Here is a 13,714-nt window from a genome sequence, read left to right on the forward strand (position 1 = left end):
CTGTTGTTTTTTATTGAACTAATCCAACGAGCTATACGTCTTATCTCAATGAATTAAATTGATTGAGGAATTCGATACACCAGACGATCTAATCATCACGAATTTCTGATCATATCTCGTATCCGGTATTTTAATCAGGCACAGCTTGAAATTTTTCGTGTTTTGCACCAACACATCTGAGAGAATTTTAGAAAAATCTTTCATTCCGGATTTCAGAAATGCAAGAGATATCATCTACTCATTTACAAAAGTAAGTACACAATTTTTTTCCGAATTATTCAAATTTTTTAGTTTTAAGTATCAAACCTGACTCATACTTCACTTTTAATGTGTGAACTGGGCAAAATGTGTAGATAAAAATCGTCTCTCAATGCTGCGTGTAAATATGGGCACATGGAAATCACATCATTTGAAACTACATCTTGTATTTAGAAAATAGGAATATGTATGTTAAAACAATGGTACTGTTTATTGAATTTCAATTCTTCTCAAACATACAGCTTTATTGGATTTATTTCGCATCACATCTGATGAAAAATCAGTGAACAAATTTTGAAAATTGGAGATTTGGAAGAGATTATTTTAGTATACCTACCTACCTGCACATTTGACAATGAGTAGAAACATGTTTCAACAGGGTGTCTAACAGTTCTTTGCTTATATTTTTTGTTTGTCTTATTTATAGCTTTACCTATGTGTCCTGCTATCTAGCCTCTTTTTTTTTTTTTTGCAAAAATTGTCAAAAAGTCAATGATTTTTACTTCTTTTTTTTTTTTTTTTTTTTTGAAAATGTTACCTATTTATTTTCCCTGCATTGAAAATTAAAACATTTCTTATCTGAAAAAATGTTCACCCTCTGCCCCTTCCTCCACTCTTCAAGCATTGAAATAGGTATTCAAAAAGGAATTCATCTGGACTGGAAGTTCTGATATTTCTCTACTTTCCCATTGTCCTGCCTATTGGACATTTTGTAGATAGGTACTTCTTTGCATTTTTGTTTTGTTTTGAATGATATAGAATTGAGAGGGAAAAAATCTGAAAACATTCTTAGCCTCCTACCACCCCCCCCCCAAATTGAATATCTGGAAAAATTGTTCTGGTTTTTCATTTATTAATTATGTAGGTTCCTATTAAACTTTGAATTTGAAATTTTACTTCCAATTTTTTCTTTATTCGAAATTTTGAGTTTTTTTCTACTTTTTGTGATGTAGAATTTTTTTTTAAAAAACAGTCAATAAAAATTTTGACATTTTGAAATTAAAAAGTTTTAATTATTTTCTTGAGTGAAGGAAAAAATCAGAAGAAGTTTTGACCATCTCTTCCCCCCACCCCAATTTAAAATTTAATATTCGAGGGTGCCTACATCCTACTTTTGTTTACATTTGTCATGCTGTTCTGCTTGTTAGATACCTTGCATCAGAGGAAGAGAATCACTCAATTTTGGTCGACAACTTGAGAAACAAGAACCAAAAATGTGTTGTTTTTTTTTCTTGCAACGTTGAAACGTTTTGACAAGCACTGTATGCTCCTAAGAAGGAAGGTAGGTATCTGAACTGGTAAAAACTTCAATTCGAAGCAAAACTTTAAGTAAACAATATGCAAAAATATGCCCACTCAATAGAATTTCAGGGCTTTGAGTATATATATTTTTCGAATTTATAGGAGAGTTTTCAGAAATCTTTGGACTAGGTACCTACTTAAAGAGCAATACAAAGAATTATGAGCTGAAATATGATATGCATGCTCTTTACCTTGGCCCCTGTCGTACTCTAAATGGATTTGAAACAGTTTTTATATCATTTTGAACAATTCTAGATGCTCCGGATAATTTTTGAAAATAACAGATAAGGGTCATTCCATGTCAACTCAGCCAAAAAAAAAGTGATTTTGAAATTCACATGTTTCGATTTCGCTCAAATTTTTTTTACAATGTCTACCCACCCAGTAAGTAAGAAACCCGCAATCAGATTGGTACCAGCCCCCTCAGGAGGTGGGTGGGGAGGGCTTCCATTATTCTCACATTGTCTCGAGGTATGTATTCAACTTCAGCAGCCCATTCCTTCAAAACTATGATACTTTGATCAAAACTAATTTCACAGTTCGAAAGGGCATCGCATTTAGAACTTTTTAAGCATTTTGAAATTTTCAAAAGGTGAAAGTTGAACTTTCAAATTGAAAGTTTAAATTTTAAAATGGCGCTGTAAGTGAGAGCTACCATTTAAAATTTTGAAAAAATTTCTATAGATGTACCTTTTGATTTTTTTCGAAATATTTAAGTTTCAAGATGGGATCTCTTAATGGAAGAGGAGCACCTCCACCCCCAATTTTGGGCAAAACTTTCAAAAAAAAAAATCTGGGACATGTGATATATCGAATTCTATGTTTTTGGTGACGTTGAACACGAATATGACGTCAGATTTTTGATAGGACCCCATCCACGGCCCCCAGCACCTCCCCGAAGGGGGTAAAAATTCAAAAAAGTGTTTTGTTCGTGCGATACATGGAATAGTATGTTTTTTGTGACGCTGAGTAGAAATATGACGACAGATTTTTGATTGGACCCTATCCGTGGCCCTTAACCATTTTTTTGGACTTTTACCTATTGGGGGTAGGTTTTGGGGGCTATGGGTGAGGTCGATTTGAAAATTTATGGCTACATTCGTGTTCAGCGATATCGAAAACATACTATTTCATGTTTCACACGAATGTATTACCCTTTTTTTTTTTTAGGTTGCAACCTTTGGGGAGGTGCTGGGGGCCGTGGACCGGTCCAATCAAAAATCAGACGTCATATTCGTGTTCAGCGTCATCAAAAACATAATGACCCATATCACAAAATTTTAGGAACTAGTATTTCAAAAATCGCTGAATCCTACACTGTTAAAATTGATAAGAGAACCTTCCTGCAACTCCGGAATTTCTAATTGAAACGAAACTTGGATAAATCAAAACACAGCATAAAGAAAAAACATCAGTCCCCACTTGACAATAGATTCGCCGGTTGAAAAGCCGGTGAAAAAGCCGGCCCAAAAATGACAGTAAATTTGCTGGTAAAAAAACGCCGGCCGTTTAAAGTGGCTGTTTATTTCATTAAAACGCCGAAAAATCTACCAAACTACAAAAAATTTTGTACCCAAGCGGGGATCGAACCCACGACTCCTGCGTGGAAGTCCAGAGCGCTCACCATTCAGCTATCACAGCAACGTTACAATGTTTGTTTTCAAGCGGTATACATGTACCGCACTTCGTACTTTCCTTTAAATTTTGTGAAAATGAGTTGTGAAACATACGTTGCGCATGTGCATTGTAATCAGCGAATCAACACGCGGCTGTTTCTATAAAAGTAGCCGGCGACTTTTTACTAGGGCTAACCGGCGATTCGGCAAATAAAAAAAAACTGCCATTCGCCGGCTGTTTAAGTAGCTGTTTTCTTAAAAGTAGCCGGCGTTTTTTTCACCGGCAAATTCACTGTCGTTTTTGAGCGCATTTTAAGTGGCAGTTATGCAAAAACAACCGGCGTTTCGGCTGAAAGCGGCGAATTTATTGTCAAGTGGGTCAATTTCAGGTGCTGAAGTTGATTTGTCGATTTTTGACCAATTTTTATTCTGTCTTAGAATTAAAATCGTTGAATTTTACCCATATATTGTGAATGTGTGTTTGATAGATACCTACCTGATTGGCGGCCCAGACGAGATTCCGGTCAGAAAATGATTTTTTTACTGTGAATCGATAATCACCTAATTCTAAGAAATGTAAACGAATAGATAATTATTTTCTGACCTTGAATCCCAGATCCAGCCAATGCAATGATGGTATAAAGTCGACCTGGTATCAAACACACATATTTTGGTCAAAATTTATGCTGCAGAAGTTTATTTGGTGGGAAGATATGTATCGACATTTTTTCAATTTGATGAAATCAAAAAATCCACTTCGACAGCAGAAAGTTGGGGGATGGGAGATTTTTGAGGACCTCTTTTGACCTATCCCAAGATAATGAAGTTAAGGGGTAAGTTCCCCAGTGCTAAAATGGCAAGATTTTTGATTCTTCCAAGAGCTTGCTGTTTTTTTGGGTAATATGCCTAGAATGCAGGTCACAGTTTCGTTCATTTTTTTGTATGGCTCAGTTGACGTGTGTCATTATCAACTTCTCCGAAGTATGCCCAGTTTACACATGCATAAATTTCTCAAGTTCCACCAAACTTGATCACAAAATCGAACCAAATTCCCAAATTTCACTATAAACTTTATCTAAATTTTTTGCATTTATTAACCCAACCAAATTTTTAAGTTATTCCAAACTCATCCAATTTTTTAAATTTGGACGATTCTCAGCCAAATGTTCAAGTTTCGCCATACCAAACTAGATTCTCCAATAACATCAACATATGTACCTTCTTTACTAATATAGCTAATTAAAATCTACATTTCAGAATTAAACATCAATAATTTACCCACTTCGAAATGCACACAGTCTCGAAACCAACCATTTCAAACCCATCCATCGAATCGTTTACGATCTCATCCTATCGTAATATTTGCACATAATCTACGGCAATAAAACACACCGACGTTTCCCAAAATCGAGAGAAAACTTCGCCATGATACTGCTAATTCTCCTGGCGGCCTCGCACCTGCATAAAATCGTTACAGCCAGCCCAGACGCGCAATTCGACGAAACGCTCGTCTCTTCGAAATACTTCGTCGATAAATCCGAACTAATTAAGGTTTTCTTCGAGCACAACACTCACAGAGGAGTATTCGTCACACGTCCGAGCGGTTTCGGTAAAACAACCAATCTTCGCATGATACAAAAGTTTTGTCAAGTTGAAGTTGACACCTCTAGCAAGAACCTAATCCCGCAGCAGCAAACTAACGCTTATAAACTTTTCAAAGACTTAAAAATCGCCCAACACAAAGCAATCGTGGATGAACATTTAGCCAAACACCCCGTTTTGTATTTAGATTTAACTCGATTCGCTATCGAAGGAGAAATAACGAAGCAAAAAATAGTAGACGCTTTGGACGTTGTGGTGAAAAAAGCTCTGGACGAGTTCTCGTGGTTGGCAGGCTTGTACGATGGGTTAAATCAGACTCCTTCGCCTTATTGGAATCAGACCATGTTTTATAAGAGTATCACAGATTTTAGTACATTTTTATCAGACTATTTTAACGGTACAGATGTGATCATTTTAATCGACGGGCACGACGCACCTTTGCAAAATGCATTCTTGACCCATTTGGATATGATTCACAGATTACATAGAACTTTGCAATGGATGCTGAGGAATTTGATTCGAGCCGAATCGATCAAATGGAATATATTGATCAGTGGCGAGAATAGTTTACTATTCAGGTACTACGACGTGATGTCATTTATACATCAAGACAGATTTTTATCCGATTACCCTTACACTTCGTATTTCGGATTTCTCAAAGAAGAAGCGATTCAATTAATGGATAAATACGGTCTCAGTCAAGACCAAAAAACCGAAGTAGAGACACATTACGGCGGATACGAATCTCTACGTAAACATAAATCACTCTATAACCCATCGTCAATTATCGAATATTTATCGAAAACAGAATCATCGAAGGAACCACTACCCAAGTACAAAATATCCGACAATAGGACTAGAATTTTCTGGAGATTCCTCAGGCACTTGAGGTTCCTACGAGGAGCATCTAAGCTAATAAAGAACTGCCCAATCAGGCACAAATACTTGGAGGATTTCAACGTATTCGACGCCGATCGTTTTGTCGATTCTATCATATTGAATCCTAACTCCACCGAAGTCCATTATCGTATTCATTTAACTTACTCTCTGCAGCTAGGATACATAAGTCCGATACGATCGAATACCTACATCATACCCAATCTCGAAGCGAGAAACGTTTTCTTGACCGATTTACGCTACCATTACGAAGACTGGCTCAAAATGGATATCAAAGAATTAGGCAATAGTCTCCTAGAGTATACTCAAGCTCCCACTGATGAGCCAACAATCGACACAACAGAATCCCTTCAAACAGTACTGACTGCCTCGTTCGAAAAATTGGAGCGAGCTCCTAACGATACCACAAACGAATTCATTTTTCAATCGATTATCCAAATAGCTGCCTTGGTTAATCCTCAGTTGACTGTCGACGAAGAGTATCCATCTGCGACGCTTCAAAATAATACTAAGTATCTCGTTCAGAGGCAATGTGTAACGGTTGTCAAAAGTGGCGATACTGCCACTGTGGTTAAGATAACTCATGGGAATTCGACTGAAATAGCTTTGGAAAAAGCTCTCAATTATACGTATAGTGGCGATGGTATAAAACGAGTTAAATATCTTGGTATCGATGTAGGAGATAATCACGAGGCGACTTTGAAGCAACGTGTGACTGTGCTGACGTGATGAAGATTTGGTTTTGAGAGAACCAATTTATTATTGGGAAGACACTATATTTTTGATACGTGTTTTTTTTTCATCGTTGAATTTAGGTATTGTAAAAATAAAGGAAATCGTGTATTCATTTGTAAATATACTCTATGTAAATAGGTAATGAATAATGTAATAAATATTATGTATAACTGGTAGGTAGATATGCGAGCTAACTTCATTGATACGAATGATTTTATATTTTTAATTTCAATTGACTGAAAAAATAATGATGAACAATCAAGCACTAAAATTCCTTTGAGGAATTATCATGAAAATTTTTGTAAGGTTCAGAGTCCAAATACCTATGTACTTGGATATTTTTTGAATACGACGCTTCAGTACCTCTCTTGCCCTTCGACTTTGAAAACATGCAATTGAAAAATTACGAAAATAAATAGGTACCTAGTAATTATGGTATGACCAATCACATCGATTCTTAACAACACGGAAAATATCATAACTTGCAAAACAAATTTTGAACCGAACAAAGCTAAATCAGAAATGCATACAAAAACACATCACCAGTTATAATTTTAAATGTTCAAGTTCATTTTTCGATTTTTGACAAATTTTTTAAAAATCAAATTTGGCCCAAAATTGAAAAAATCCAAAATTTTATAAAATTGACCCAGAAAACTAAAATTTGATATGTGCCCTATTTTTGATTCACCAAACCGATTGGAAACGGTCTCAAACAGTTTTAAGCAGTTCTGGAGCCTCCAACAGATTTTTTAAAGTCGAAACCCGTACGGAAAAATACTATGGTTAACTATAGTATTTTCGCGAACTATAGTTAACTATAGTAAACATGAATTTTTTTTCAATATTTTGGGCAATTTATTGGCTTACAATGAACAATTTATCAGTGCAATGATAAATTGTGTGTTTTCAGGCATTGTAAGCCAATAAATTGTCCAAAATATTGAAAAAAAATTCATGTTTACTATAGTTAACTATAGTCGCGAAAATACTATACAGTTAACCATAGTATTTTTCCGTACGGGAATTTTCTGAAAAATTTACTCAATGAAGTTGGAGAGCTAAAATTTACATCGTAACTTGATTTCAACATTCTGAGTCGATTGAAGGTAGATTTCAAGACGTTCTGGAGCATCGAATTTTAAAAATTCTAATTTTCCAAAAAAAAAATCTTAAAATCTGTCCAATTTAACCTTACCTACGTGTAAACGCGATTAGCACTCTGTACTACATACCTACTTGATATGATAATGACCTATTTTATAGAATAAGAACAATCAATTTTCCAAAATCGGTTTCTGTCATTTTGGAATATTTTTGTACCTACTTACCTAGTACGTTTCTCAGTGGATTATTCACGATTGAAAATTTGAAAAATTCACTGCTTACCCAAGCAGTTTGACAAAAAACATCTGAAATTCAGTTTATGGTCTACTTTTGACCAGTCGAATTAACTGTAGACAGTTTTAGGTCGTTTTGAAACCTCCAGAATTTTTTTTTTTAATTCCAGTTTCCCAAAAAATGACACAGGTAAAATCTACAAAAATACATTTTGGTACCAATAAACGCGTTCAGTTCATTAAAGAGACACTTCACCAATTACCCACCGATTTTCCTAAAATTTGTAGAGAAATGTACGATTTTGAACTGACAGAAAACTGAACTTGAAAAAATGGTATGTTTGTATCAGCCAAACAGGGGACGAATTCTGAGGCACTTTTTCGAAAACTGCTTTAATTTTCAAATATGTTGAACATTCCAGAACGGTCTGAAACCTCCTCGAATTGACTCAGTATAACGTATGTTGAAATGGCTGTTCATAGAAAGTAAATTTCAGCTCTTCAACTTCATGAGGTAAAATTGTGTGGAAATTTCAACTTTCAAAAACTTGCTAAAACCTTCAGAACAAAACAGGTTGAAACTGTTTTCAACTGTTTCAGAGGGTCAAAAATGGAGTATAGGTATACCAAATTTCAGCATTCTTGGTTAATTTGATAAAATTTCAGGTCAATTTGATTTTTGAAAATTTATCAAAAATTAGCATTTTTTACGTTCCTGATGAATTTTTAAATTTGGCAGTTAAGTAACGTTATTTTAAATCGAAAAAATGAGTCAAAATTATATTCGAACTCACCGCTCTCAAATTGATCACAATCGATAAGTCACTTCAATTTATTTATTTTTTAAATTTTGTTCAAAATTAAACAGTGTTCGCCCACTCCTCGAGGATTTTGATATACCTACATTTTGAAAATTATTTTTGTAGTTTCTTAAAAATAGAATAAGATAAGAGTTTTCGGCGTAATTTTTTCAATTTTTTAATTGAAAACTTTCAATTTTGCTTTTCATAATATGGAATAAGTTGAGCTTTCACCAGTTGAAAGTCCAATTTCGAGCTTTTAGAATTTTGGTCACTGATTTTGATTTTCCAAACTGTTCTCTTTGAGACTCCACAAGCAGATTTGCTAAAAGTTCAATCAGTCTTGAGATATGGTCCTTCAAAGTTTGGCTGTTTTCGAGGGGTTCACCAATGGGGGGGGGGGTGATATGGAGATAGTGGTGTAGTAATAGTGTAATGGTCATTTTATCAGAGAACTCATAAAAATTGTCACCAGAATTCGACGATCATATTTCATTTTTGGTTAGAGTTGATGTGAAATTAGTCATTCGTTTTTAAGCGTATTTACGGCGAACTGGGTATGCAAATTTATTAACATCAAAGATACACGTTGATTTCTGCGTATTACGAGTAATTCAGGAGATTTTTTTTGTGTTTCCGAACAAAACTGGATCAAGCACGTTTTTGGGCTCAATGCTCCTTCAAGATTAAAACACGCTTGCTTATTTTTTAAGTGTGATGAGAAATGTGGTCTCTGCTCCCTGAAATTCAATTTACCTATATTGCTAATAGACGAGTGAGGGGGTCTAAAAATAAGGAAATTTTTCGCTGAATTCAAATATGTACTCGTACATATAAATATCAGATTCAAAATACATATAGGCAGGTACCTATTTTAATCTAAAATTCGGAGTGAAGGAGCTGAAAACGGACATCCAAAGACATTAAAATTTCTTACTTATCATATTCGAAACACGTTTTAAATTTAACTTCGCGGGAGAAGAAGTTGAAATGTCGCCAAAAGCAATTTTCCAAGAAATTCATATCAGTTGTCCATTTGTTGCAAACTTGGATTTGAGATAGCTGAATGCATACATATTCATCAACCTTGAAAAGCGACTGGAAATGTGTTAATTTAGCAAACGTAAGTTTTCACGTTATTTCCCCTCAAGAACGAAGAGATTAAATTTTGTGATCCTTTTCAAGTTTAACCCCCTTCCTTTCAATTAAAAATTCTGTAAAATAATAAAATCAATTTCATTTTTTCAAAATATTGCTCAAATTTTGAAAAAAATAATTTTCGAAATTATTAAAAGTTGAAAAAAAGCTTTGAAAATCGGGAAATTTTTTTAAAAACTCGCTGAAAATGACAAAATTTTCAGATCGCAGTCTCACCTCTGGGTCATTCCGTGGCAACTCAACCAAAAAAATGCGATTTTGAAAGTCATGTCTTTCAATTTCGCTCAATTTTTTTTTAATAATATCTACCCACTCAATAAGTAAGAAACTCGCAATCAGTTTGGAGGTGGGGGAGCTTCCATTATTTTCACATTGTCTCGAGGTACTCAACTTCAGCAGCGCATTCCACCAAAGCTATGACACTTTGATCAAAACTGATTTCACAGTTCGAAAGAACATTGCATTCTGAACTTTTTAAGCATTTTGAAATTTTCAAAAGTTGAAAGTTGAACTTTCAAATTAGAAGTTCAAATTTTAAAATGATGTTGTAAGTGCGAGCTACCATTTAAAATTCTGAAAAAATTTCCATAGATGTACCTTTCGATGCTTTTTCGAAATATTTAACTTTCGAGATGGGATCTTTCAATGGACAGGAAGCACCCCCACCCCCAAATTTGGGCAAAACTTTCAAAAAAAAATCTGGGGCGTGTGATATATCGAATTGTATGTTTTTGGTGACGCTGAACACGAATATGACGTGAGATTTTTGATTGGACCCTCCTCACGGCCCCCAGCACCTCCCCAAAGGGGGTAAAAGTCCAAAAAAGTGTTATTGTTCGTGCGACACATGGAATAGTATGTTTTTGGTGATGCTGAACACGAATATGACGTCAGATTTTTGATTGGATCCCATTTATGGCTCCCAACAATTTTTTTGCACTTTTGCCCATTGGGGAGGTTCTGGGAGGCCTGGGTGAGATCAATTTATTGTAGGTACCTATCTAGTCCTTTTTCATAAATTTTTCACCACATTCAGAATAACCTTTATCGCTTATGTTTATGAATTTTTACATTTCAAAACAATTACAATAATCACATTGTAATAATTTGACATTGGGCATGTACATATGTAGGTATGTACGTACCTTAGATGATTTGCTATTTTATTCCTATTTTATTTTCAAACTTTTTTTTTCTTTTATGAAAAAACTCAATTCGTTATTCATTTTACATGTTTTGAAGTTTAAGCTTTTTCAGGTGTATTGAAAAACATTTTTATAAGTACATTATTGAGTTGAGTACCATGCTCCAAAATGTGTCTACAAAGTTCAAACATCGAGCTTTTTTCATGAACAAAATGTCATCAATACCTTCGCATCAATTGTTCTTAAAATTCAATTTCTCGATACGACATTTCAAACTTCAAAATAAACGTCGCCATTATTGTCAAACACACACAACGCCCATTCGAAACAATTTCCAAAGAAGTAAAAAAAAATTCATCTCGTACACCTTTACCCGAAAACTTTCAAACCCGAGTAAATTGTCGACCAAAAAAAAAAGAAATACTTGTACCACTCCTACGCGTGTACTCGAGTAATTGAACGCGTTTAAATCGTTCAAAAACCACGTAATTCTTTCGTTGAAATAACTTCCACCTACGAATGAATTTCCCGCCCTGAACCTGGCAATAATTACGAAAAAAAATCCCATTACATACGCTCGGTATTCCGTTTCGCTCAAACGCTTATAGTAAACGTACCTACTACAGAATCCTCTTTAACAAACCTAACGTTTAATTTCCTCTGACACACGGTTCGAGTTAATTCGTGGAAAAGCATTTTGGGTACAACGAGGCAATTTAATACGCGGAACCCGAATCCCACGCAAATTCAGTCGGCAATTCTTCAAAAAGCCGTAACAATACGTGGCGATAATTTAGAAAAACAAGTCCGGCTCTCTGACGAGCTAACAAAAACAATCGTCTCTTATCGACTGAACTTTGCGTATTACGAGTACACAAGCTTTATATACACCAATGTATGCGCATATTGCACGTTGTAGGAAGTGGTCACTCATACGCCTCCTACACACTCACACACGTATGTATTTACTAGGGTAGATTCGAGTAGGTATTTCAGTTCACACATATTGCGATTTGCGATGAACAAAACATCCCCAAATATGCCTACGAATAGAGGTAAACGAAACGTGCCTCTATATTTGGCGTAAATTTACACGAAAGATTGGCTCTTGGCGCGCGTATCGGTAACGTTATTACATTAATTAATTACAGCTGTGTTTTCACGTACTCTTTATCTCTCTCTCTTTCTCTTTCGAAAATATCCCAACAGAGAGTCGGTAACATGATTATGAACTTTTCTACCATATAATATTCTAGACGTATTTAAAAACTACTTTATATAGAAGAGTTTTCACTAGGTGCTGGAGGGACAGGGAGAAGGTTGCGGGGCACCGACGTCGAGCACTATTACGTCGTGTAAATTGGTATAATGCACGCGCGGGCCACCTATACCTTTCGTACTAATTAATTTAACAACCTGGCTGGATAAATTATGAAGAAATTACCATCTTATAGTCGTAGTTCGGCCGTTTGTATACGTTTAGCAGCTAATTTATAACGTAACTTTTCCTACGGTAAGCATCCGAAGAATAATATACCCACGAATAATAACTGATCCACCTACGTTGGTATTCTATGTTACGCTAAGAGTGATCGTTTTCTATCGGAGTTTTGTAAGCTGATTAAGAAGAGGCGTGGGTGTGTAGGAGGGGGGGAGGGGTACGAGAGTTGAGCCCATTTTTCGAAACGAACTAATCGAGTTAAATCTTTCTCAATTGGCTTTTAAAATCTGACCATTTTCCTAATTTTTTAATGAATTTACTTATGCACAAAAATGAAAATGATCTCTGCACCTAATGTTTTATTTAAAAATTGATTCTCATACTTATTTCCTTCAGTGAAGTGATTATTGATGTAAATTTTTTCAACTTTTTTTACATTTTGTTAAAGAAAAAAAAAAGGAGAAATTATTTTTTGACCAAACTTGGTCGTTGGTAGTGTACTTGATTACAAAAATGAAGTATTTCAATCGGCAGAAGCATTTTTGAACCAACCAAAAAACAAAGAAGAATTCAAAAATACACCGTTAGGCAAACTTTTAGGTGCTGAAATTTATGAACAAATTTTTGAAAATCAAAATTTCATAAGATTGCAGCATAAAAATCTAAAATTTGGTTTGTATCTACTCTGTGTTTCACCTCAAAAACCAATTGGTTATGGACGATGGTTTCAAGTCATTCTGGAGTTTCTGGTAGATTCTTGGATTTTTCAGTTTTAAAAAATTGCCAAAAAAAGATCAAAATGAAATTCAGCAACGATAAACTCAAATTAATCGTCTTTGTGATCCTTTCAACTGATTTAGACACAAATTTTAAAAATTAATTTGTACTGGCTCATAATTCAAAATTTTCTCCAACGATTATTTTTGAATAAAAATATAAAAAATTTCCAGTTTAGGAGGGAGTTGATGTGAAAAGCTGAAATTTAGTTTATATTTTATTTCCAGGCTTATCAATTGATAAAAAGGATTACCGGACATTTTCCCGAATCCACTTCCCCGAAAGACGTTTTCCCGAACGACAAAATCCCGATTTGTGTATTCCCGAATCCATTTACCCGAATGCCCTGTACCCGAACCAGTAACTCGAACGTCCGAAATCCCGAATGCCCATATCCCGAATGCCTGTAACCCGAATGCCTACATCCCGAATGCCTCAGTGTATCCCTAATTATAAATAGTGCATTTACCATGGAAATAAAAATGATCAGGTGTAATAGGTAGATACATATACCGTGTAAGCACCTCAGGTTACTCATATGAAAATTGAATATTCTACAAGTATAAAAAAATGGCCATCAGTGACAGGAAATTATTGTTGCAAGGATACGTACCTACGGTATAAATGTGAAATCGAAGATGAA

At 34.9% G+C, this 13,714-nt stretch overlaps 2 protein-coding genes across 2 annotated transcripts in view; one reads left to right on the forward strand and one right to left on the reverse strand.

Annotated features, from left to right (window-relative positions):
* The window catches only part of LOC135835074 (melatonin-related receptor-like), a 118,485-nt gene that overhangs the window by 21,618 nt on the left and 83,153 nt on the right, over positions 1-13,714 (reverse strand). The gene's annotated exons all lie outside the window — the stretch shown is intronic.
* Positions 108-6,590, forward strand: LOC135835070 (uncharacterized). The gene is made up of 2 exons (XM_065349138.1): positions 108-250; positions 4,434-6,590. The coding sequence occupies exon 2, from the start codon at positions 4,602-4,604 to the stop codon at positions 6,402-6,404; it is 1,803 nt and encodes a 600-aa protein (XP_065205210.1). The 5' UTR covers positions 108-250; positions 4,434-4,601; the 3' UTR covers positions 6,405-6,590.

The sequence above is a fragment of the Planococcus citri genome, chromosome 2 (genome assembly GCF_950023065.1).
Source record: "Planococcus citri chromosome 2, ihPlaCitr1.1, whole genome shotgun sequence".
NCBI classification, from domain to species: domain Eukaryota; kingdom Metazoa; phylum Arthropoda; class Insecta; order Hemiptera; family Pseudococcidae; genus Planococcus; species Planococcus citri.

What these genes read in the sequence shown, in the direction of transcription:
- LOC135835070 (XM_065349138.1), top strand. Translation starts at nt 4,602, where the DNA reads ATGATACTGCTAATTCTCCTGGCGGCCTCGCACCTGCATAAAATCGTT.